General features: G+C 40.3%; 1 protein-coding gene across 4 annotated transcripts in view; it reads left to right on the top strand.

The window, feature by feature from the left end:
• Hectd1 (HECT domain E3 ubiquitin protein ligase 1) overlaps positions 1-25,789 on the top strand; it is a 97,421-nt gene that overhangs the window by 17,692 nt on the left and 53,940 nt on the right. For all 4 annotated transcript variants that reach the window (XM_008838803.3, XM_017799569.2, XM_008838802.3 and 1 more), the window contains exons 3-15: positions 6,468-6,702; positions 8,127-8,354; positions 9,240-9,521; positions 9,618-9,888; positions 13,208-13,284; positions 13,365-13,463; positions 15,465-15,579; positions 16,146-16,320; positions 17,535-17,673; positions 17,830-18,000; positions 20,240-20,462; positions 21,079-21,342; positions 21,461-21,537. In XM_008838803.3, the coding sequence (XP_008837025.1) occupies positions 6,468-6,702; positions 8,127-8,354; positions 9,240-9,521; positions 9,618-9,888; positions 13,208-13,284; positions 13,365-13,463; positions 15,465-15,579; positions 16,146-16,320; positions 17,535-17,673; positions 17,830-18,000; positions 20,240-20,462; positions 21,079-21,342; positions 21,461-21,537 (2,356 nt within the window). The remainder of the gene's footprint in view (positions 1-6,467; positions 6,703-8,126; positions 8,355-9,239; positions 9,522-9,617; positions 9,889-13,207; positions 13,285-13,364; positions 13,464-15,464; positions 15,580-16,145; positions 16,321-17,534; positions 17,674-17,829; positions 18,001-20,239; positions 20,463-21,078; positions 21,343-21,460; positions 21,538-25,789) is intronic.

Genomic DNA, 25,789 nt, shown 5'->3' with positions numbered 1-25,789 from the left:
AGTCTACATTGGATATTAAACCTCTGACATAATGGTTAAAAGATTTTTTTTAGGTAGAAAAAGGTATATTTATATCTCCTTTTTTGAAACAAAGGTAAGGTGAACAGGTAAGTTTTGATGGTAAAAAGTTTAAAGCATTTCAGTCTGATGACTTATATTTTCTCTTTGAAGTATAAGGGTAAAAGGAACCGTAGTATATAGGGTGGTGTGGGGAAATGAGTATGTTCATACAGAGTTAGGTGCTTCCTAACAGACAGGTCTTTCTTTAAGCTAACCATAACAGAGTTTCCAGACTTAAAATACTGATCTGATCACTGGCCTTGAGAAAAATCTTCCGTTTTTTTTTTTTTTTAAACATAACAGGTCATATTTAAGGACCCTAAATTCTCAAACTTGTACATGACTACATGACTGTTTTGTACTATACTTACTGTGAATTTGTCTCTGGGCTGTGACCTTATCCTGTTGGTTTCCCATTGCTAAACACAGGGCTCGTCGGCATACGAGTGGCTAAGATGCAAATGCTGAGTGAACTGAAGAAATCTTTTTTGTTGGGTTTGTTTGTTTTTGTTTTTGACAGGGTTTCCCTAGTCCTAGCTTCCCTGGAACTTAGTATGTAGGCCAGGGTGGCCCTGTTTCCCAGAGATCCCCCTGCCTCTGCTACCTGAGGGCTACCACTCCTGGCACTGAAGAAACCTTTTTATTGACTATATTCCACTTCTGAAATCCAGCACAGTGATTTTTGAGCTGTGAAGCTGATTGGAAGTGTGCTGGAGGAGTACTGAATTTTTTGTGTGTGATAGAAACAGTAAGAATCCCAATCTGTACCTTTGTCCTCCTGCACTGACACACCTGCCTTTTCCACGCTCATCCCTATTTTCTTCTACCCAGTGGTACAGTAATAGCAAAGTGAAATTACTTGGTTAATGGGTCCTGCCAACTGATTGTCAGCGGATAAAGAAGTCAAATACATATACTCCTCCAAAGTTAAATATTTAAACAGAAAATTTTATGTTCTTCACTTTAGTGGACAGTAGAGAGAAGTGCTAGAATGAGAACCTCTCTCTGCTAGGGCTCTTTTAGTTAGGTTTTATTTTGTGTGTGTATACACACATGTGCAAATGCCTATGGAGGTCAGAAGAGCACATCGTATTCCTTGGGACTGGAGTTACAGATGGCTCTGAATCACCTTACGTGGGTGCTGAGGACTGAACTCAGTCCTCTGCAAGAGCAACAAGTGCTTTTAACTGCTGAGCTCTCTCTCCAGCCCATTAAGGTTTTATTTATGTATTTATTTTTGTGTATGTGGTACATTGGTTCGTATGTGTTCATGTTTGTGTGTGTCTGTGTGTGAGTGTGTGTGTTCAGAGTCAGTGTTGGCTGTCTTGCTCTATTGCTTTCTACTTTATTTTTTACTTTTAAAAAGATTTTTTTTATTTTATGTGTATGAGTGTATTGCCTGCATGTATGTAAGAACACCTGTGTTGTGTAATGACCTTGGAGGTCAGAAGAGGAACCGAAGTTACAGTCGCCATGTGGGTGCTGGGAATTGAATCCGGGTCCTCTGCAAGAGCAACCAGCGAGTCCTTTTAACTGCTGAGCCATCTCTCCAGCCATCTCTCTCTTCCACTTTATTTTTGAGACAAGGCATCCGATTGATTAAACTTGGAGCTTGCAGATTGGCAAATACTAGCTGGCCAGCAAGCCCTAGGATCTCCCTGTCTCTGCCTTTCCAGGGCTGGGATTGCAGGTGTGTGCTATCTTGCCTAGCTTTTTAAAAAAAAAAAAAACAACTTTCTTAAAATTTGTTTTTATTAAATTCTGTTGTATTCATACAGAATATCTCAAACAATCTGCATCATCTTTATAGCCCCATCTCAGCCAGCACCCTCCCTTTAATACTTGGTTTTACTTTTTACTTACTTGTGTATGTGCCCAGAAGTGCATACACATGTGAGTGCAGGTTTCCTTGGATGTCAGGAGAGTGTTGGATCCCTGGAACTGGAATTTAAGGTGGTTGTGAGCCATCCCACATTGGTGCTGGAAACCCAGCTTGAGGTCTCCGTAGAGCAACAAATGCTTTGTTTTTAGACAAGTGTCTTCGTAATCCAGGGTAGCCTGGAACTTACTATGTAGACCAGGCTGGCCTTGAACTCACTGAGATTGTCCCGCCTCTGCCTTCCAGGTGCTGGGATTAAAGACAAGTGCCCCCACACTTGGCCTAAAGTCCCCCATGTCGTCCCCCTTCCCTCAGAGTGAACCTAGGACCTCATGCATGCTGGTCAGGTACTCTATTATGGAGCTACATTCCCCTCTAGTAAGTGCACCATTATGGCATGTCTTTGAGTTCCTTGCCTGTTTTTTTCTGTGGGTGCTGGGAGATCCAGACTCAGGTCCTTATGATTGGGTTACAAGCCCTTTACTGACTGAACCTTCTCCCTAGCCCCATTTGAGAGGGTTCTTAACCTGGGATTCTAGGAGTTCCATAGGTGATCAACTTCAGGGAACTTTGTTAAGATTACTAATGTATCTGTTACCTAAAGATGCATAGAAAACAAAATGTCATTCCAGTCGGAATAGGAAAAGTACAGTGAGAATTTGTGGAGGTTTTTTTCTCTTGTAGCCCCAGCTGGCCTGGAACTCACTATGTACCACTACACCTGACTTCTTGGCTTTTATTGTATACATACCACATTGTGTTTTAGAGAAATTTGTATGTATACTTTGTAACTTGGCTGTTGTTTGTTTTGTTTTGTTTTGTTTTGAGACAGCATCTCCCTGTAGCCCTAGCTGGCCTGGAACTCAGACCAGACTGGCCTTCCCGAGATCCACCTGCCTCTGCCTCCTAGTGCTAGGATTGAAGCCATGTACCCACACACCAGATACTTGTAACTTGTTGAGTGTGTCATTAGACTGTTGATTTCCTCAAGTCCAGCACTGTGTCTTACCCAGCTTTTGTCAAGGAATTCAATTCAGTAGACAGGTGTTGGATGAAGTGCAGTCCAGTTTGCATAGTTTCTTTTGGAGCTGAAGTTACAGATGATTGTGATCTCAGGTCTTCTGGAAGACCAGCAAGCCCTCTGAACCCCAGCTGTCTCTCCAACCCTTAAGCTGATTCTTTCCCTGTACTTGCTCAGGAGATTCTTCACATTGTGGAGAACATAGCCCAGACCATCCTCATTTCCTAAATTAACAAAAACTGTTTCCCGTTAAGTGTAGAACATGTATGCTAATCACTTCTTCTTTTTCCCTAGTGAGACAAGGTCTCATGTAGCCCAAGCTGGCCTAGAGCTGATGACATTGAACTCCTGAGCCTCTTCCTGCTTCTACTTCCCGGGTACTGAGATTAGAAGTGTATGACACCACATTGGTTTTGTGTGGTGCTGAGAATTGAACCTAGGCCTTCATGCGTGCTAGGCAATCACTCCAGCAGCTGAGCTACAGCTCCACACCCTAATCATTTTTCTTAAAACTTTTTTTTTTTTGTGTGTGTGTCTTTTTTGAGACAGGGTCTCCCTGTAGCCCCAGCTGTCCTGGAACTCACGATGTAGGCCAGGCTGGCCTCGAACTCACAAAGATCTGCCTGCCTCTGCCTCCCAAGTGCTGGGATTAAAGGTGTGCGTCACCATGCCTGGCAAAACATTTTTTTTTTTTTAAAGATAGTCTAATTATAACTCAGGATAGCCTCAAATTATTCTCCTTCCTCATCCTTTCAAGGGCTGCTACAATAGGCGTGTGCCACTATAGATCTGGCTATTTAAAGCGTACTTTTTTTTTTTAAACAGGGTCTCGCTGTAGCCCCAGCTGGCCTGGAACTTGCTGTGTAGACCAGGCTGGCCTCGTACTCACAGAGATCCACCTGCCTCTGCCTCTGGAGTGCTGGAATCAAAGGCATGTGCCACCACACCCAGCCACTCTTTTGTTGTTGTTGTTTTTGAGACAGGATATCATATATCTTAGGCTGGCCTTAAACTTGCTATGTAGGCAGGGGTGATGACCTTGAACTTCTGATCCTCCTGCCTCTACCAAAGACTGGGATTGATTATAAGTGTGTACCATCATGTCTAGCAAAACACAATGATTTTTAGGCTATATTCGTTTTGGGGGGTATCATTAGCACCGTCACAATCTCTTCTATTCCATTTACTACACGTGTACATACATTTACTGCATGTGTAGAGAACAGTAGCAGTGCTTTAGATTCTGGTATTATATGCAGTATTAAAATCATACTGAGAACTAGGGAATGAGTCTATATAATATGGCCTTGAAACATTTAATGCCCCACTTAGGAAAATTGTGACTATATTATCATAGGTTGCCAATGTTACTGGCTAGGAAAAACATACCTGTGTTTAATCATTGATTGCTTGGTCATTGAATAAAAGAAATCTAAACTCTTTGATAATGTTCCTGCTGCTAGGTGGACTTTTAAGTTAAAAATCATCTAAGTAAGCAGCTATTAAAAAATAAAGGCATGGTGGTGCATACCTTTAATCCCAGCACTCAGAAGACACAGAGGCAGGCAGATCTTTGTGCATTCTAGGCCAGCTTGAGCTATGTAGAGAGACCTTGTCTCAGCAAACAACAACTCAGATCAACCAATCAAACAACAATAACAAATATAGGGCTGGGGAGATGATTCAGTGAGTAAAGGTACTTGATGCCAAGGCTGACAACAGGAATTTGATTCCTGAAGCACACGTGGTAGGAGAGACTCCTGTTGTCCTCTGACTTCTACATGGGCTTTACCCCAGAGATAAGTAAATGAGATAAAAAAGTAGTTCAATACAATTCATGTTCATACAGATATTTTCTAACTTTACTAAAGGACTGGGAGGTACTTAACTTGTAAACCCTGAAAATTGAAGGAAAGGGGATGGAGGTGTGTAGCTCATTGATAGAGTGCTTCCCTAGAGGGCATGATGCCCTGGTTCAATCCCCAGCACCACATAAATTGGGTGTCTCAGTACTTGGGAGGTAGAAACAGGAAGATCAGAAATTCAAGGCTCTCCTCAGTTATATATCGACTTCAAAGTCAGCATGGGCTATATGAGATGATGTCTTATAAGGGGGAGGGGTTGGTGGTGCATACCTTTAATCATAGCACTGGAGAAGCAGAGGTAGGTAGATCTCTTGTGAGTTCAAGGCCAGCCTTAAACTTGAAGTTAAAGACAGTTTTTAGCCACCATGTGGGTGCTGGGAAGTGAACCCGGGTCCTCTGCAAGGACAGCCAGTGCTCTTAACCACTGAGTCATTCCAGCCCCATCTCACCCATTATTATTATTATTATTATTATTATTATTATTAGTAGATCTCTTGTGAGTTCAAGGCCAGCCTTAAACTTGAAGTTAAAGACAGTTTTTAGCCACCATGTGGGTGCTGGGAAGTGAACCCGGGTCCTCTGCAAGGACAGCCAGTGCTCTTAACCACTGAGTCATTCCAGCCCCATCTCACCCATTATTATTATTATTATTATTATTATTATTATTATTTTGTCTTTTTGAAACAGGGTTTCCCTGTAGCCCCAGCTGTCCTGGAACTCACTATGTAGACCAGGCTGGCCTTGAACTCACAGAGATCCACCTGCCTCTGCCTCCCAAGTGCTGGGACTAAAGGCGTGTGCTGTCTTTACTGTTTTATGTGTAAATAAACTATAGGGAGTCTTAGTGATACTCACTGATTCTATTTTTAATAAAACTATCTTACACAACTGTGTGCAACAAGTGTTGGACTGTTCAAAGGAAGGAAGGAGGGTTACTTTGGAACTAGGTACCGTGCTACCTTTAATGTATAGTTTAACTTAGCCTTCAAAGCAGCCATATAAAGTATTACTTAGATACTGTCTTTGCTGTATAAATGAGGAAATAGGCTCAGAAAGGCTGTGCTTGTTATTTTCTGCTTTGTGGCAATTTTTGAGACACCCCCTGCCAAAGTACAATCTGATTGTCTAAAACGTGAATGTGGGGTTAGCAAGGTGGCTCAGTGCTTACTGTCAAGCATGACTTACCTTAGTTTGATCCCTGATCCATCTGGTGAAAGGAAAGAAGCTAATCCCAGAAGTTGTCCTCTGACCCTAACATGTAGTCTGTAACACACATGTTCCTACACACACCAATAAATAATAAGTATGCTTTAAAAAACATAATTGAACAGCAAGCCAGGCCTTAGTTAGGAAATAAAATAATACACTAAATAGATGCACTGTTTTGAGATTGAAGGAACATGGAATTTAACTGTTGGCTGGGTGTTGAGGCTTCAGGTTAGTGCTGCTACTTTAAAGTGTTTCCAGCTTGGCACCTGCAGGATTGTTGCAACTTGCATGTGAGCATTCTAATGAAACAAAAGCAGTGTGGAGGTTAGGTAACATTTAGATATAATAATAGCCATGATGTTACAGCTTTTTGTTATTTACTATGTTAATATTTTGTTTAGTAATCCTAAACGTAATACTTCTTTCACTGCAGATGTCCTCCTCGAACTTTCTTACCAGCCCTCTGCAAAATTTTCCTTGATGAGAGTGCTCCAGACAATGTGTTAGAAGTGACAGCCCGTGCTATAACGTACTACCTGGATGTGTCTGCGGAATGCACCCGAAGGATTGTAGGGGTAGATGGAGCTATAAAAGCACTTTGTAATCGTTTGGTTGTAGTTGAACTTAACAACAGGACTAGCAGAGATTTAGCTGAACAATGTGTAAAGGTAAGTATTAGGTGTATATCATTTGAAGAATGAAAAGTATTCTGAAAAAGCAGAATTCTATCATCAGTCTTCATGGAGAATGACTGAGAACAGTGCAGGGGTTGACTGTGCTACGAAAGGTCCCGTAAGGCGTGGGAAAGAAACCCTGGATGAAGTGCTTTTCCGTTCTGGTTTCACTTGCACTTTGAAATGAGCTATCCGTGGTTTTACTCAGACTTACTGTGTATAAAAATAAGGTTCACCGTGACAGACAACACCAACACCTAGTTTAGGCATTAGTCTAAGCATATCTAAGTTGTTTAATCTTTGTGATAATTCTGTGTGAAATGGAGTGCTATTAAAACCATTTGTTTTACTGATGCAAAAAAATCGAGTCCTGGGGCTACATAGGTAGTAGAGCCACAGAGCCAAGATTTGAAGATTAGGAACTGGAAGTATGTTTAGGGTTCATGCATTTAACTATTGTGTTATCCTCTTTAGAGTAAACTGTTTTATTCCTTGTGACTATAAATTTTATGAAAGTCTAAAAGCATCAGTACCAAGTCAGTAATTTATTAGAAATATTTGGTGAACCCAGTTGTTTTATTTTTAATTTTAATTTTTTAAGTCTATGAGTGTATTGCCTGCATGTGTTTGTAAGTGTGCCGATGTGAGGGTGTCAGATCCCCTAGAACTGGAGTTACGGATGGTTATTAGCTGCCATGTGGGTGCTGGGAATTGAACCTGGGTCCTCTGCAAGAGCAGCCAATGCTCTGGACCACTGAACCATCCTACCCTTTATCATATTTTTGAATCAGGGTTTTGCTATATAACCGTGGTTAGCTTGGAGCTCACAAAATTCACTTGCCTCTGCCTCCCAAGTGCTGGGATTATAGTTGTGTGCCACTGTATGTAGCTAAAATTCTCTTCTTTTTTTTTTTTCCTTTTTTCTGCTTTTATAGCACAAGTGATCAAATTCAGGGCTTTCAGCACTCTAGGCAAGTGCTCTACCACTGAGCTGTATCTCCAGCCTGGTTTTATGAAGTTTAAGCCTGTAGTTGAAAGGATGGTACTTTATGTCCACGTAGATCTACTGATTGTTAGCCTTTTTTCCTCCACTTTTCTTTCTCTTTTTTTTTCCCATGTAGCCCAGCCTGGTCTTTTACTCACTGTGTAGTTAGTGATGGCCTGTGTCTCCCAAGTGCCGGGATGACAGCTCTGCACCACCCACCTGGCCATATCAGTTATTTTTCATTGATAATAGGTAACACTGATGATGCCTTCTCTATTTGGGTCAAATGAAAAATGTTATTAAAATTATTTTGAATGAAGTTTACTTTTTTAAATGTAGCTAATGAATTTGGAGGGTGTGCTATGTTTTCTGAGATTCTAACAAGTTAAAAGTAGACCTGTATTCCTCTGTTAATTTCATGTCACTGTTGTAGGTATTGGAACTGATATGCACTCGTGAGTCAGGAGCCGTCTTTGAGGCTGGTGGCTTGAACTGTGTTCTTACCTTCATTCGTGATAGTGGACACCTGGTTCATAAAGATACTTTACACTCTGCAATGGCTGTGGTATCAAGACTTTGTGGCAAAATGGAACCTCAAGATTCTTCTTTAGAAATTTGTGTAGAGTCTCTGTCTAGTTTATTAAAACATGAAGATCATCAGGTAAACTGCTCTTGTGTATTTTCAGTTATAAACTGTAGTTTAGACTTTTCATTTAGTTTCTCTTATTTAATATCTACACAATAAGCTTTTGGGGTCAATAAAATGCTTTTTAAGGCTAGGTGCAGTGATACATGCTTTTAATGCTAGCACTTGGGAGGCAGAGGCAGGAGAATCTCTGAGTTGGAAGGCCAACCTGGTCTACATATTAAGTTCCAGGCTAGCCAGGGCTACATAGTACGACCTTGTCTCAAAAAATGGGGGAGGCTGATGAGATGCTCAGTTGTTAAGAGTGATGGTCTTAAAATTTAAATGTTCTAGCAATAGTCATTTTTTACAGCTGCTCTTGTACTCAGTGTAATTTTGTTGACTTAGTGCAGTGTATATTGAAAATAAAAAGCTAGATCTTACCAAGTAAAATAAGTCAGTATTTATAATGTTATTTGTAAGCCTTTTAAAAATTATACTTGGGGCTGGAGAGATGGCTCAGCGGTTAAGAGCACTGACTGCTCTTGCAGAGGACCTGGGTTTGATTCCCAGCACCCACATGGCTGCTACAAACTGTCCTCCAGTTCCAGGGGAATCCGAAGCCCTCTCTGACCTCTGCAGCGCTGCACGACACAGGTGCACTCACATACATGCAGGCAATACACTCATACACATAAAATAATAAATATTTTTTAAAGCCGGGCATGGTGGCGCACGCCTTTAATCCCAGCACTTGGGAGGCAGAGGCAGACGGATCTTTGTGAGTTCCAGGCCAGCCTGGTCTACATAGTGAGTTCCAGGACAGCTGGGGCTACAGTGTTACAGTGTCTGTATTGAAATGATTGATGCCAGCCCTTTTAAGGGACGTTTTATCCACGTGCATGTTCTTTACATTGTTAGGTTTCAGATGGAGCGCTGCGATGTTTTGCATCACTAGCTGACCGATTTACCCGTCGTGGAGTGGACCCAGCTCCATTAGCCAAGCATGGATTGACTGAGGAGCTGCTGTCCCGAATGGCTGCTGCTGGTGGTACTGTATCAGGTCCATCCTCAGCATGCAAACCAGGTCGCAGCACCACGGGAGCCCCTTCCACAACTGCAGATTCCAAATTGAGTAACCAGGTGTCAACAATTGTAAGCCTTCTCTCAACACTTTGCAGAGGCTCTCCAGTAGTAACACACGTGAGAATGCTTTTGAATGTGCTTAAAAATCTTTCAGTAGAAGTGTTTTTATGTAACGCAAATATATTAGCTGTTTTCATCCTATTCTCTTTTTAGGATCTCCTGAGGTCAGAGCTTCCAGATTCAATTGAAAGTGCATTACAGGGTGATGAAAGATGTGTGCTTGATACCATGCGTTTGGTTGACCTTCTCTTGGTGCTATTATTTGAAGGACGGAAGGCTTTGCCTAAGTCTAGTGCTGGCTCTACAGGCAGAATCCCAGGGCTACGGAGACTGGATAGTTCTGGAGAACGCTCACATCGACAGCTTATAGACTGTATTCGGAGCAAAGATACGGATGCACTTATAGATGCAATTGACACAGGAGGTCAGAAATTTGTTATATATTAAGATAAGGAGCTGGAGGCAGTTTTTAGTTTATAATTTTTGACGGTGTGTTTCACAGCTGTGCTATGCTGTGGTTAGCTGTTTGATATTCTTCCTCTTTCCCTATGTAAAGTTGCATAATTATCAGCCTGATGCATGATAAAATGAGTTAAGTGTTTGTTAAGGGAGTTAAATCTCAATAGAGTCTACAGAGTTGGAAATACACATTTTATATATTTTTCATGAGACAGGGTCTTCCCGTAGCCCCAGCTGTCCTGGAACTCACTATGTAGACCAGGCTGGCCTTGAACTCACAGAGATCCACCTGTCTCTGCCTCCCAAGTGCTGGGATTAAAAGCATGCGCCACCATGCCCGGTTTTTATTGGGATTAAAATTTTGGGGTTTTTGTTTTGTTTTGTTTTGGTGAGATAGGGTTTTTATGGGCGTCCAGGGATCTCGGGGCGCCAGCTGCTGGGCGTGGCGCCGGTCTCCCACACGTCGTTGGAGTGCGGCGGGTCCCGCGGGCTGCGTCTGCTGTTTGGGTCCCTGGCCCTCCGCCACTGGGGTGCGCGGGTTTCGCGCACTGCGTCGCTGAGGGTCTCTGCTACCGGAGCTGGTGGCTCTAGGACCGCTGTCAGCTGCCTGGTCGGGTTCCGTTTCCAGCCATGCACTCCCTCTATGTTCGAGACCCATTGGCCACCAGGTCATGAGGGGAGGTGCGAGAAAGCAGGATGATGGAAGGATAGCACCCTGGGGAGATTGGATCACAGGATTTAGTGTTACAACTTCAGACAAGTGACTCAGCTCAGATCTCAGTGATTCAGCTCCAGCTTTATTGGGGTAAAACTAGGATTATTTATAGTGTGGAGACAGTAGAAAAGCCTTAGCTGATAGGTGCTCCTGGAATGCTTCATTTACATAGGGCGGTGGGCTTCTATCAGGCTATCAAATAATGCCTGATTAAAGCCTGGTAGTTTGTGCCGGAGGGCATGTATCTGTGATGGGCATTTCAAAAGTAAGTCAGGGAGGAGAGCAGAAGGCGCCCCGCTGAGAAGGGGAGTCTCCCCATTTGCTCCGTGCTGGCTTGCGGCTATCCGGACATGGGGAGCGTGCTACCCTAAACAGCAGGGGTCCCCAACAGGTTTTCCTATAGCTCTAGCTGGCTTGGAACCAGCCAGGCTATGTGGACCAGGCTCACCTTGAACTCAGAGATCCACATGTCTCTGCCTCCTGAATGCTGAGATTAACTGTGTACACTACGCCTGGCTAAGGGATTAAAATTTTTAAGCACTAGGGTTAATAGGAAGAAGGGCTCTCAGGAAGAAAATGAGATGATAACACAGGAGAATGTGGTATGAGCTTCTCAATGGAGAGGTTTTTTGTTTGTTTGTTTGTTTGTTTGTTTTGGTCTTTTTGAGACAGGGTCTCTGCATCCCCAGATGGCCTGGAACTCATGTAGGCTAGGCTGACCTCTGTCTCACAGAGACCCACTTGCCCCTGGCTCTGAGATTAAAGGCGTGGGCCACCGTGCCTGGCCTTTTCCCTTTCTTACTAATCATTTTTATTTTTAAGATTTAAAACCTTTTGATTCTTCAGTAATTAAAAAAAAAAAAAAAAGATTTATTGCCAGGCGTGGAGGCAGAGGCAGGCGGATCTCTGTGAGTTCCAGGACAGCTGGGCCTCCTGTGAGCCCCTGTCCAAAAAATCCAAAAAAAAAAAAAAAAGATTTTTATTTTATGTATATGAGTGTTTTGCCTGCATGTATTTAAGTGTACCCATGCCATGCAGTGCCCATAGAGATCAGAAGGGGGCATCAGATCCCCTGGAACTGGAGTTTAGGATTATCATAGCTACCATGTGGGTGCTGGGACACGAGCCTAGGTCCTCTGGAAGAGTATCCAGTGCTCTTAACCACCGAGTCATCTCTTTAGCTCCTCCTCAGTGATTTTTTTAAAAAAATTAATTTTATTTTATTTTTTATGTGTTTGAGTGTTTTGACTGCAAGTATGTAATGTAAGTGCACCCATGTCGTGCAGTGCCTGTAGAGGCCAGGAGAGGCCATCAGATCCTGTGGAACTGGAGTTACTGATGGTTTTGTTGACCACCATGTAGGTGCTGAGAACTGAACGTGGGTCCTCTGCAATTGCAAACAGTGCTCTCAACCACTGAACCCCCTCTCCAGCCTTTGGCTTCAAACTTAGTGATCCTCTTGCCTCTGCCTTTTGACTGCTGGAATTACAGGGTGTGCTACCATGCATGGGGTGCTTTAAAAGACTGAGAGTGGTGGCATGCACCTTTAATCTCAGCACTTGGCAGAGGCAGGCAGCTCTCTGATTTGCAGGCCAGCAGAGCTGCATAGTGAAACCCTGTCTCAAAACAAACAAAGCATAAATGAAAATACATTTTTTATAAAAAGGTCAGGTATGGTGGTGCATATCTTTGATCCCAGAAATCAGTAAGCAGAGACAAGTGAATCTGAGTTTGATGCCACCCTGGTCTACATAGCCAGTACTAAGTCAAGGCTACATAGTGAGACCCTGTCTACAAACAAACAAGGGGCTAGAGAGATGGCTCAGCGGTTAAGAACACTGTACTTGCAGAAGACCCGGGTTTGAATCCCATTACCCACATGGCAGCTAACTACTGTCCATAGCTACAGTTCCAAGGGATCTGACAGCCTCTTCTGTCCACGTGCATTGCACGACACGGGTGCACTTACCTACATGCAGGCATAACACTCATACACATAAAATAAAAATAATAATTAGGTGTGGTGGTGCATGCCTTTAATTCCAGCACTCGAGAGGCAGAGGCAGGTGGATCTCTGTGAGTTCAAGGCCAGCCTGGTCTACATAGTGAGTTCCAGGACAGCTGGGGCTACAGAGAGACCATGTCTCAAAAAAAGGACCAAAAAATAAAAAAATTTAAAAAATTAAAAAAACAAATAAATAAATGAAAAAATATATATATAAAATATCTTTTCCAGCAGGGTCTCCTAGCTGTCCTGGAACTCACTATGTAGATCAGGCTGGCCTTGAACTCAGAGATCCGCCTGCCTCTGCCTCCCGAGTGCTGGGATTAAAGGCGTGCACCACCACACCTGGCTCAATAAATAATATTTTATAATACTTTTTCTTTGCTGACCTTAGGCCTGCTGATTATTTATTGCTTTATGTTTGATCCCAATTTTTAAACTATTTTGGTTTCTATACTTAATATAATTTTTGTAGCAGTCTTTAAATGGCTTAAACTCTAGAAAAATCGAGCATTATTTTATTGACTTTAAAAATAACAGAATTTTTTTCTTTTGAACTTTCAGCCTTTGAAGTAAACTTTATGGATGATGTGGGTCAGACCCTATTAAACTGGGCCTCTGCATTTGGAACTCAGGAAATGGTAAGCTAATAAAGCTCGTGTTTTATTTCAAGTGTTGAAGTATTAATAGAGCAACTTTATGATTCTTTATCATATTACAGGTAGAATTTCTTTGTGAGAGAGGTGCTGATGTTAATAGAGGTCAAAGGTCATCATCGTTACATTATGCTGCATGTTTTGGAAGACCTCAAGTAGCAAAGGTAAAATCCAGTGGGTTTTATTATTATTATTTCATTTATTTATTTGTGTGTTGTGCACGTGTGCTGACACTCGTCTGTGCCATGGCAGATGTGGAAGTCAGGACGGTTTGCAGGAGTCAGTTTTCAGCTTCTGTCGTGTAGGTGGAGGGATAGAATTCACGTCGTCAGGCTTGGCAGCAGATGCCTTTTCCTTCTCACTGCTCCCAGGTTTTTAATTACTGATTTTTAACCGTTACATGGTTCAGAAATCAGAATGACAAAAGTGACTCTGATAAGTTATGTGGCCGTGCGTCCCCTTGTCTCCCCTTCCTACTGTGGCTACTTTAGTTAGCGTTTTTCCTTTTCAGGGTTTCTTAGTACAGACTCAAGACATACCTTCTGCTTTTGAAATTGCTTTTCATAGTGTGAGAAATTGAAATTCAGAGAGGTTAAATGAAAATGGTCATGTCAGATGCATGTGGGACTCCAGAATCTGTTTATTGAGAAATAATTTGGCATACTGCAAGGTTAGTTTACTCTGAAGTCAGGTGTACCTGGATTCAAATTTTAGCTCGTGTACAAAAAATGACTGTTCTGAACTTTGTCTTAAAGTTTTGTCTATAGAATAGGAATATTATTGTGAGAATTAGGAAAAATGTAATACATTTGAGTCATTTACTGTAGTAATCACATCTTAGGTACTCAAGTGATAGCTAGTGTTATCTTGTCACCTTAGAGTACAATGAAAATTCCGGTAATAATAGTGTAGCTTTCTGATGAAAGGTAGTCTCTTCAAGCTCAAATTCTGTCAATTTGAATTGGTTGGTTTTTACAAGGTGAGGCCTCTAATGGTGATTTAGTTATAATCAGTAAGAAAAGCAGGTTTTAGAGTTTTTATTTCTGAGAGGAACACCCTCCCCTGCCCCTGTTCCCAGCTGCCACATATCCATGCTGGGGATCAAACCCAGGGCAAAGTACTTGGTATTTTAGAATTTATTCATTCTGGAATTAGGTATCCAGTCCCAAGAACATAGAACAGTAAGATGTTAAAGGTTTATCCATTGTAAGCATATATATAATTATTTGGCTTTTGAAGGATGGTACATTTGCATAATGTTAATGTGTCTACACAGGTGTTTTAAAATTTGTCAGTTCTATTAATGATAAAATGATTGATCCATTGTGATTAAATGGTCTCACCATAAGGTTATAAAAGGTTTAGGGTGATGATGTTGGGAATAGAGGAGGACAGATCTTGATGCATTTTGGTAAAAGAATTGGTAATTGGCATTATATAGGAAATGATGAGGTTGATTGACAGGCCATAAACTGAATAATACTTCTGTTAAAGAAACTGGGATGGGTTTAATGGAGAAGTGATTGATTCAGATTGAAATATAACTTAATTTGGGAGACAATAAACAACCAGGGTTAATTTATCTAAATTTTTCAAGGCATCAAAGGCACTTTTAAGGTGATGGGTACAAGGTAAAATTTGGGTTAATATTTAATGATTGAATGATTTTGGAAGGCCTTTCAGTTGTAGAGTTGAATGACAGAAAAATACAGTATTATGTGACTGGAGAGATGGTTTATCAGCTAAGAGCCCTGACTGCTCTTGCAGAGGACCCGGGTTCGATTCTCAGCTCCCACGTGGCAGCTGACAACCGTTTGTAGTCCTTCTGTCACCTGGAGTTCCCCTGCCCTTCCAAAAGGTCACCTGGAGTGTTTAAGAACAAGGCCGTCAGGGCTAGAGAGATGGCTCGGTGGCTAAGAGCACTGGCCGCTCTTGCAGAAGAACCGGGTTCGATTCTCAGCACCCACGTGGCAGCTGACAACCGTTTGTAACTCTGTTTCCAGGGGACCAACACCTTTTCTCACCTTTGTGGGCACTGCATACATGTGGTGTACTCATGTACGTGCAGGCAAAACACTTAAAATTTTTTTCTTTGTCTATTTTTATTTTATTCTTTATTATTTTATAAGTTACTGTATTTAAATTAAATTCTTTTCTCCTTAAAGACTCTGTTACGGCACGGTGCAAACCCAGATCTGAGAGATGAAGACGGGAAAACACCACTGGATAAAGCTCGTGAACGGGGCCACAGTGAAGTAGTAGCTATTCTTCAGTCTCCGGGTGAGCGCTGAGCTGCTGCGCCACAGAAACTGCTTTTGTAGACACATTAACATTATGTAATGCACTGGTCTTCAAAAGCCAAATAATTATTTATATGTGTGTGTGTGTGTGTGTGTGTGTGTGTGGTGTGTGTGTGAGCCATCTCTCCTGCTCGAGTATCTACGTTTTTTTGTTTGTTTGTTTTGTTTTGTTTTTGATCTTTAGCTGTCCTGGAACTCAGAGTTCTATGTAGACCAGGCTGGCCTTGAACTCACAGAGATCCGCCTGCCTCTGCCTCCCGAGTGCTGGGATTAAAGGCGTGTGCTACCTCCCTCCATGTGAAATAATTTTTGAATCGATATAATATCAAAACTATCTCTTGGTTCATCTTTTTTAAGGTATTGTTTAAAACACTATTAATAGACACAACACCCTAGTTTCAGTTGATGTTAAATTAGACATGTTTGTAGCTAAGCATTGAACCCCCATTCCCTACATAATTGTAATTTGAAGTGAGTATGTAATATTTTTTTCCTTGAAGGAAAATGTTTTCCAAAAAGCATTTTTTAATCCTACTTTGACTGTAGGTGATTGGATGTGTCCAGTTAACAAGGGAGATGAGAAAAAGAAGAAAGCTACAAACAGAGATGAAGAAGAGTGTAATGAACCCAAAGGAGACCCAGAAATGGCACCAACATACTTGAAAAGGTTATTGCCAGTGTTCGCACAGACATTTCAGCAAACTATGCTGCCTTCAATAAGGTAGTTTACTGAACTACTTGTATCTGTTAAATTATACGACTGATCTGATTATATTTAGCTTTCTTTCCAGAAGAATTTGGTATTTGTTTTAACAGTTCAAGCATATTATAGGGAATAGAAATTAAGTTGAAACATCATTTTCTTCTGATGACCTATTTTAAGAGAAAGTGCTTAAAAAGCTAAAGAGGATTAGGGCTAGTCTGGTGGCTCATCTGGTGAAAGAGCTTTCTGTACAAGCTTGACAACCTGAGTTCAGTTTCTGGAGTCCATGGTGGAAGGAGAGAACACATTTCTAAAAGTTGTTTTCTGATCTCTACATGCTTGTCATGGTGTGCATGTATGTGTACTCACATAGAAATAATAATAATAAACTAATTTTTTTTTTTTTTTTTTGGTCTTTTTGAGACAGGGTCTCCCTGTAGCCCCAGCTGTCCTGGAACTCACTGTGTAGACCAGGCTGGCCTTGAACTCACAGAGATCTGCCTGACTCTACCTCCTGAGTGCTGGGACTACAGGCATGCCCACCACGCCTGGCTATGTTATTTCATATATTTAAAAAAAACAGGCTTCTTGTTATTATTGAAGTTAGTTTGTGTCACTTTAAATGTCCTCTGTGTTCCAAGCAAATATGATGAAGGAAAGAGGCATACCAACTTGTTAATGGTGCGAATATTTGTAATTGAGAGGTTGTTAGCTCTCGTTTCATTTTGTGTAAGAAATAGTTAATACTGAACATTGGATTTTTAGAATTGACAAAGAGCAAATTTGGGTTTTTTATTTGCATAAACTACCAAGTATTTTAAGTTGGTTATAGCTCTGTATTTTGGGTTCTAGTAAATATTAGGTTAGTTTCAACATTTACCATTATCTTTGTAGTAATTGCATGCTTTTTACTTCAGTTTCTAAAATTATGCCAGGTCAGCAATCAGTCTAGCTAAATATAAAATAGAATAACATTTAATAAGATTGTTTAAAATGGTAAGTTTTGAGTAGCATAATATATTAATAATAGAAAATAAAATTCCATAAAAAGTAAGTATACTATTGTGACAACATTAGTTTATTAAGTTTATGGTATTCTTTATCTAAGTGTAGTTTTTAAGCAGTGCTTATAAAACTCAATATTGAATGCTTTAACTTTCATTAATACATGGTTGAGTTTTTAGCTACTTTAACTTTCTTGGCTTCATAAAATTATTTTTTCACTTTTTAAGGAAAGCAAGTCTTGCTCTAATCCGAAAAATGATTCATTTTTGCTCTGAAGCACTGTTAAAAGAAGTTTGTGATTCTGATGTTGGTCACAATTTACCTACAGTACTAGTGGAAATCACTGCAACTGTCCTTGATCAAGAGGTTAGTTTCTCATCCTTCACGTTCTTGTAGTTTTGACTCTTTTGGGGACTAGTCAGTAACACGCTCAGAGTCTGCTTGTCCGTTCCTGGCAGTGGGTCACACTCTGCTTACCCCCTTGGCTTCCTTGCTCTCACGTCCTCCTTTTTTCTCCCTCAGGACGATGATGATGGCCACTTGCTAGCTTTGCAGATCATAAGGGATCTAGTAGATAAAGGTGGTGATATTTTTCTGGATCAGCTAGCCAGACTTGGTGTAATTAGCAAAGTGTCAACTTTGGCAGGTCCTTCCTCTGATGATGAGAATGAAGAGGAATCAAAGCCAGAAAAAGTGAGTGGTCCTAATTATTGGGTCGTGAACAGGATTTGTATTTGTATTAGGAAAGAATGTTTTCAATTTAGGATGTTTGACAAATAGTGATAATAGAAAATAACACTACATATGTATATTTTTGGTCAATTTTCCTTTCAAATTTTAGCTGATAAAATTTTAAGTGTAGGGGAAGTTCCAAATACAGTTAAAGAGTACCAGAACTCGTTTGCCCCATTTGTTTTCTCATTTTTTTCTGACAGGTGTATATGTGTGTCAGTGTTCAATTTAGGATGTTTGACAAATAGTGATAATAGAAAATAACACTACATATGTATATTTTTGGTCAATTTTCCTTTCAAATTTTAGCTGATAAAATTTTAAGTGTAGGGGAAGTTCCAAATACAGTTAAAGAGTACCAGAACTCGTTTGCCCCATTTGTTTTCTCATTTTTTTCTGACAGGTGTATATGTGTGTCAGTGTGTCAGGTGTGTTTTTTTTGTTGTTGTTGTTTTTTTTTTTTTGTTTTGAGACAAGAGCTCATATAGACCAGGCTGGCTTCTTTGACTCTGTGTAGTTTGAACTGGTCCTCTTGTACCTCCCAGGTACTGAGCTATGTCTCAGGTCACTGGATTTGCACTGTAAGCACCTTTACCTGCTGAACCATCTAGCCAGAGCCCCACCTTGTTTTTTTGAAGACAGTCTCACTGGGACCATGGGTCTTGCTGATTAGGCTAGACTGGCTGGCCTGTGGTATCTTTACCTCCCCAGCATTTTTGCATAGGCCTGGGGATCCAGCTCAGGTCTGCATACTTGTATGACAAGCATTTTAGTGAATTCTCTGCCTAGCTCTTCAGAAAGTCTAAAGTTTGGAGAAATTCGTAATCGTCATTTTTTTGTGTGTGGATGTTCTCAGTTGATCCTCCCCAGCAGACCACCCAGGCCTTGCCTGGGCTCCAGTCCCAGCCCAACCCCAGCACTCTTTTTTATTTTTAAAGACTTTATTTTAGGGGCTGGTGAGATGGCTCAGCAGTTAAGAACACTGGTTGTTCTTGCAGAAGCCCCAGGTTCAAATCCTAGCACCCACGTGACAGTTAACTCCTGAGCCCTCTCTCCAGCACCTGTGTTCTCTTTTCTAATGCCTCTGGGAAATACCCAATAAATCACTGCATGAAACAAAAGAAGAGTATGTAGATTCTAGGAATTAAAATGATATCTGATGATGGTTAACATCCTTATGTTTTGTTTTGTTTTGTTTGTTAAGACAGGATCTCACTGTGTAGCTCTGGCTGCCTTGGAACTGAGTATGTAGATCAGGCTGGCCTAGAACTTAACAGATATCTGCTTGCCTCTGCTTCCTGATGTTGGTATGGCATGTGCTACTATACATGACAATAGTCTCAATTTCTGTTTTTTCACATTGGTGTATTTAGTGCATATGCTATTATATGTATTTGAACTGGGCATGCATGTGTGTTCAGAGGACTACCTTCAGAAGTCTCCCTTCTCCTTTTATTGTGTGGGTTCCAGAGATTAAGCTGAAGTTGTCAGGCCTGGCAGCAAATGCCTTTACCTGCTGAGCCATCTTGATGGCCCTATTCTCCATTTTCAAATGTCATTAAAAACTTGTGGATCCTAGGCTAGGCTAAGAAATGATTACAATCTAATTTTATTTAAATTCTGATTTTTTTTTTTGTTCTTTATGAGACAAGGTCTCCCTGTAGCCCCAGCTGTCCTGGAACTCACTATGTAGACCAGGCTGACCTTGATCTCACAGAGATTCAGCTGCCTCTGCCTCACAAGTGCTGGGATTAAAGGTGTGCACCACCACACCTGGCCATTTTTTTTATCCAAGGAATTTATTTCCATAAGCTTCTCTGCTAATTGGTTGCGTCATATGGTTTGCATGTCATTAACCCCACCTAAGCATCTATTTCTTCAAATTGACAGACCAGATATATAATGACTTTACCAAGGTATTAGAGTATTAATATAAAACTCTTAATTCATTGACCTTTACCACTGTACTTGGACATGAAATAATTTTGGTCATTATTTTAAAACATTTTTAGTGACTTGATTTTAAGATTTAGTTATAGGTAATTGGTTGATTATAATGCATATTGAACTATAAGCAACTGAATGTTATATTTAGAATGTTTTAATTCTAAATCTGCTTCATACTCATGTTTTCTAAGTACTTGTGAATATCTGAAATGAAATTATTTCCACATGTCATTGAATCATTCTACACATTTAGGAGGACGAACCACAAGAAGACGCTAAAGAATTGCAGCAAGGTAAACCGTATCATTGGAGAGACTGGTCAATAATTAGGGGAAGGGACTGCTTATATGTTTGGAGTGATGCTGCAGCTTTGGAATTATCTAATGGCAGTAATGGATGGTTCAGATTTATCTTGGATGGAAAACTTGCCACCATGTATTCAAGTGGTAGTCCTGAAGGTGGATCGGATAGTTCAGGTAATATTTTATTTCAGTTAAAGTATTTTCTTCGCTCTGCAGTTTGTTTTATGGCTCATAGTTTTGCTACTGTTGTTATAGAAGTAGCATATACTTTATGTTCACATGAAAAGTTTATTTAATAGAGAAAGTTACTGTACTGTAGCTGGACATGGTAGTGCAAGACTGTGATTCTAGCACTTGGAAGTTGGAGGCAGGAGGATCAGGTCATTCTTAGCTATCTAGTAGATGCCAGCTTGGGCTAAATGAAGCTCTGTCTCAAAAAATTTGCTATACTGTGAAAACATTTCATGAAACCCTGTTTATTTTATGAGACAAGGAACAGCATATGGCTGCTTTCGAGTCTTCAGTCTTTCAGATGAAAGTTTATTTTCTTTGTATGAAATGATAAGTTACATGGCTATATTGATGTCTCAAGTTGTATCTTTTTCTCAGAAATCTCATTTAAAAAATTTTCTGTAGAATTGCTTTGAGCCTGAACTTACATAGGTCAGATGAACCAGAGGATGCTGAAGAGCAAACTTTGCTGGTATTTACTTTATAGAACTTACACTGCAGTAAGCTTGGTATATTTAAATGTCTGAAATGTTGTAAAACAAGCACCTTGTCTTTTTAGAAAGCAGAAGTGAATTCTTAGAGAAGTTACAAAGAGCCCGAGGCCAAGTCAAGCCATCTGCTTCAAGTCAGCCTATACTCTCAGCACCAGGACCCACTAAACTTACTGTGGGGAATTGGTCATTAACATGTTTGAAAGAGGGAGAGATTGCTATTCATAATTCCGATGGTCAGCAAGCTACAGTACTGAAAGAAGATTTGCCTGGTTTTGTATTTGAATCTAATAGAGGAACCAAACATTCATTTACTGCAGAAACGTCTCTGGGTAAGTCCATAGCAATCAAGTTTATCAAGTGAGAATATGTGAATATGTTCAAATTTAATAAAATGTCTCTGGAAGTGTCCTTTTGTCATTGTGTTGCTCCTTCCCCACCAACCTGTAGGTTCAGAATTTGTGGCTGGCTGGACTGGCAAAAGAGGCAGAAAATTAAAGTCCAAGTTGGAAAAAACAAAACAAAAGGTATATTTGTACCGCGTCCTTTTTCCTTATATACGGCCTTAGTAGCTTTTGAATCATAGATTATAAGCATTGGAAGAATTGAACTGTTTAACATGAACTTCCCAATACAGTGTATTTTTAGTTACCCTTTTTCCTTTATTCATTATTTTGCATAATATTATGTTTACTTTTTATAGTTAAGCCAATATTAAAACGAAAGCAAAATAGAAATCAATGAGAAAAAGAATGAAACTTAACGTTGTTTAAACATTTTTTAATTTATGGACTGGTGAAATGGCTTAGCACAGGTAATGGTGTTTGCTGCCAAGCCGAATGAGTTGAGTTTGATCCTCAAAATCCATGTCGTGAAAGTCCCAAGACTTTTCTCCCCCACACAAAACACACGCATACGCACACACATACACACTGAGTAAAATGAATAAAACCAAATTAAAAAGTCGCTTAATTTTATAATCCAGATTTAATACTTTTTTATGGTGCAGCTTAACAACCTGGTTCTAGATTTAGATCATTTAGTACTTGATTTAATGACCTCTTAGATGAACTCAGAACTTTAGAGGTAAAGCCAGGGAGGATAGTGTAGAGCTCTTCTCTCCTAACCATGACCAAAGCTCTGGTTCCTAGCACCACTGAAACAAACCCCAAATGAAAAACAAGAAGCAAGCACATTATTGGTTTAAATGTCATAGTGTTAATTTATCAGATATGCATTGTTATTTAAAAACATGGCCAGTTATCAGGTCTGGTGACATAGGCTACTCAGAAGGCTGAAGCAGGAAGATTAACAAATTCAAGCCTTGCCTAGGGTACAGAGTAAGTTCAGGCTGGCCCGGACCCTATCTCAAACAGTAAAAAATAAAAAGGGTGGGGGTGCGCTGAGAGCTCAGTAATAGAATGCTTGCCTAGCACATGTAAGTGGCTAGATTCAATCCCCAGTATGACTAAAACAAGTAAGTAAAAGAAGGCTGTTATAGTTCTGTTATTTTCTCCTTTTTTTTTCTTTTTTCTTTTTGGTCTTTTTGAGACAGGGTTTCCCTGTAGCCCCAGCTGTCCTGGAACTTGTCTCAGTCTCACAGAGGGTCCCCCTTCCTCTGCCTCCACTGCCTGGGCTAAAGGTGTATGCCACCATACTCACCTTGCAGTTTTGAATATTTAAAAAAGAAATTAAAAGATTGGGTACAGTGGCTCTTGCCTTTAATCCCAACACTTGGAAGAGGCAAGTGGATCTCTTGAGTTTGAGGCTAGCCAGGACTACATAGTGAGACCCTGTCCTTAAGGGTCCCAGTTAGATTTAATGTTACCTAGTGACAAGTACATGTACCTTACCTATAATGACTATATAGGATAGGTTTGTTTTATGTATTTGTGCTGGAATTAAAAGTATTCACCACCATGCCCAGCCCACAAAATAGTATTTAAATACATTATGCTTGTAGGTATTTGAGGCCAGGGAAAAGGACCTATAATGAATGAGTTTTAGTTTGAATAGTTATTTTTATTATTATTTTCTCCTTTAAATGAAAACACTCAAGGCTAGGCATGGTGACTTACAATATAACCCCAGTACTGGGGCTGAGGCAGGTTGTTGTAAGCTAACCCAGCTTGGGAGGTGTAGCAGGTGTGAGGCCAGCCTAGACTAGCTACAAGCAAGACCCTATTTCCAAAGAAAAACATCAAAAGAATGAAAAAAGATACTCCTATCCTCCGTTCTGTAAATATGCTGGGTTGTCCTGGGTATTTTCCAATGGTAGATTTTAGAAAGAATTGACCTCAATGTTCAAAAATGAATGTAGGACTCAGCATGGAAAGGAACTTGCTAAGCCTGAGGGCCTGAGTTAAATCCCTGGACCCCATATGGTGGAACGAGAGAACCGATTGCCAAAAGTTGTCTTTTGACTTTTCACTTGTAAGCTGGTGTGTGTGTGTATGTGCACACTCCCTATAATAAATTAAATAATGAATAGCTATATGACCTTTTGGTTGCTACTGTTTTCATTTTTAAAGTATAAGGGCAGATAAATATTGGAAATGCTTCAGCGAGAAATATCTCACTCAGTTGAAGATAACTGGTATACGCTAAAAGGAATTTGAGCTAAGTATAACTTTGATTATTCACATAAATTTTGTGAACTGAGCCCTAGGATATGTCATTGATTGATAACATTAAACTGACCCATATTGTGGAATGATTTTTTTTCTCACTTTTAGCACAAACCTTGTTTTGTTTTATACTTCATGATCGACTTGTACTTAGAAAGTAGATGAGACTTTAGTATATGTGTTAAATGGTGAAATTGTTTAAACCAACACAAATGTAAACAATATGACACTACATAGATTTGAAAAAGGACATTTGTTCATCATATGAGAGTTAAATGTCATTTTATTTGAACTCAACTGGGAACTCGCATATTGAGCAACACAAATTATGTGCTGAACTCTATATATTTATGAAGAACCATGAAAATCTACAAATAATTTCAGATTTTGAGATTACAAATAAATTTTACCAAATAGTCAAATTTGTAAACATGGAGTCTTTAATGAACAACCATAAAGTTTTTTTTTTTTTTATTCATTTTTATTTATGTGTATGAGTATATTGTCTGCATGTATGTAAGTGCACCTGTGTCATGTAGTGCCTGTGGAGGCCAAAAGAGGGTGTCAGAGCCCCTGGAGCTGGAGTTACAGGTGGCTATTAGTTGCCATGTAGGTGCTGGGAATTGAACCTAGGTCGTCTGCAAGAGTAGTCAGTTCCAGGGACTCCAATGCCTTCTTAATTGATGAGCAGTCTCTCTAGTCCCTGTAACTAGAAGTTTTTATAAAGCTGATGGCTATTTTAGGAGTTTCTGGAAATATCTAGTACATATATGCTAAGTATCTCTTAATTGATTTTTTTTTTTTTTTGTGATAAAGTTTCATAGAACCCCAACTGGCCTCAAACTCAGTTATTTAGCTGAGAATAACCTTGAACTTCTGGTCCTCCTCCCTCCATCTCAAGTCCTAGGATTAGAAATGTATGTCAACATGCCCAGTTTTTAGTTGAAATGTTTGTATTAGGCATGTTTTCAGATTTTAGGATATTCTGGCTCCTGGAAAATTTATGTATTCATGAGCTATCTTGAAGGTAGAACCTAAGTCTAAACAAAAAAATTATTTTTAAGTTCCCAGGGGATTTGTAGCCCAGTGAGTAATTGGCTGGCACGTATGAGGCCTTGGAAAGATTTCCCAACTTTGTAAACCCCAAACTTGTTCATTTATATTTCATATATACCTCACACATGCAACTTGAAAGTAATTTTATGCAATGTTTTTGTTTTCAGTGCTAAGGATGAAACCCATGGCCTTGTGTGTGCTAGGCAGGCCCTGTACCATTGAGCTGTATCCCCAGTCCTTCATACAAGTTTTTTAATTTAAAAAAAAATTTATTTTTATATTATGTGTTTGAGTATATTGCCTGCATGTATGCAAGTGCACCTGTGTTGTGCAATGCCATAGGAAGACAGAAGAAGGCATCAGATTCCCTGGAACTGGAGTTACAGATGGTGTTAACTGCCATGTGGGTGCTAGGAACTGAACGCAGGTCCTCTGCAAGAGCAGCCTGTGCTCTTGACTGCTGAGCCATTGCTCCAGTCCTCATACAGAGACCCCGGGGGGGTGGGGAGATTGTGTATGTTTTGATCTTTTTGAGACAGGGTGTCCCTGTAGCCACAGATGGCCTAGAACTCCCTAGACCAGGCAGGCCTTTGAACTCGTATGTGCGTGTGTGTGTGTGTGTGTGTGTGTGTGTGTGTGTGTGTGTGTGTGTGTGTGTGTTTTGGTCTTTTTGAGACAGGGTCTCCCTGTAGCCCCAGCTGTCCTGGAACTCACTGTGTAGACCAGGCTGGCCTTGAACTCACAGAGATCCACCTGCCTCTGCCTCCTGAGTGCTGGGATTAAAGGTGTGCGCCACCACACCCAGCCCCATATAATATTTTTAATAATTTTGTGCTATCGCATTGTTAATTAATAGTTTTCAGATTTTGGAGCGTCAAGTTTTAGGAATGAGGATGTTTAACTTGTATGTTGTATCAACCAGCCAGATTTAAATTAACAGACAACTGACATTTGATAATTAAGGTCATAAATCAAAGATCCTACATTTTTATACTCCTAAAAAAAGAAAGGGATGAATTGGGGCTGGAGAGATGGCTTAGTGGTTAAGAGCTCTTGCTGTTCTTCCAGAAGACATGAGTTTGGTTCCCAGTGCCCA

Source organism: Nannospalax galili, unplaced genomic scaffold (genome assembly GCF_000622305.1).
Source record: "Nannospalax galili isolate Female #2095 unplaced genomic scaffold, S.galili_v1.0 scaffold1619, whole genome shotgun sequence".
Lineage (NCBI taxonomy): Eukaryota > Metazoa > Chordata > Mammalia > Rodentia > Spalacidae > Nannospalax > Nannospalax galili.
Note: the sequence above shows the minus strand (reverse complement) of the source record. Positions and strands in the feature narration are given on the sequence as shown.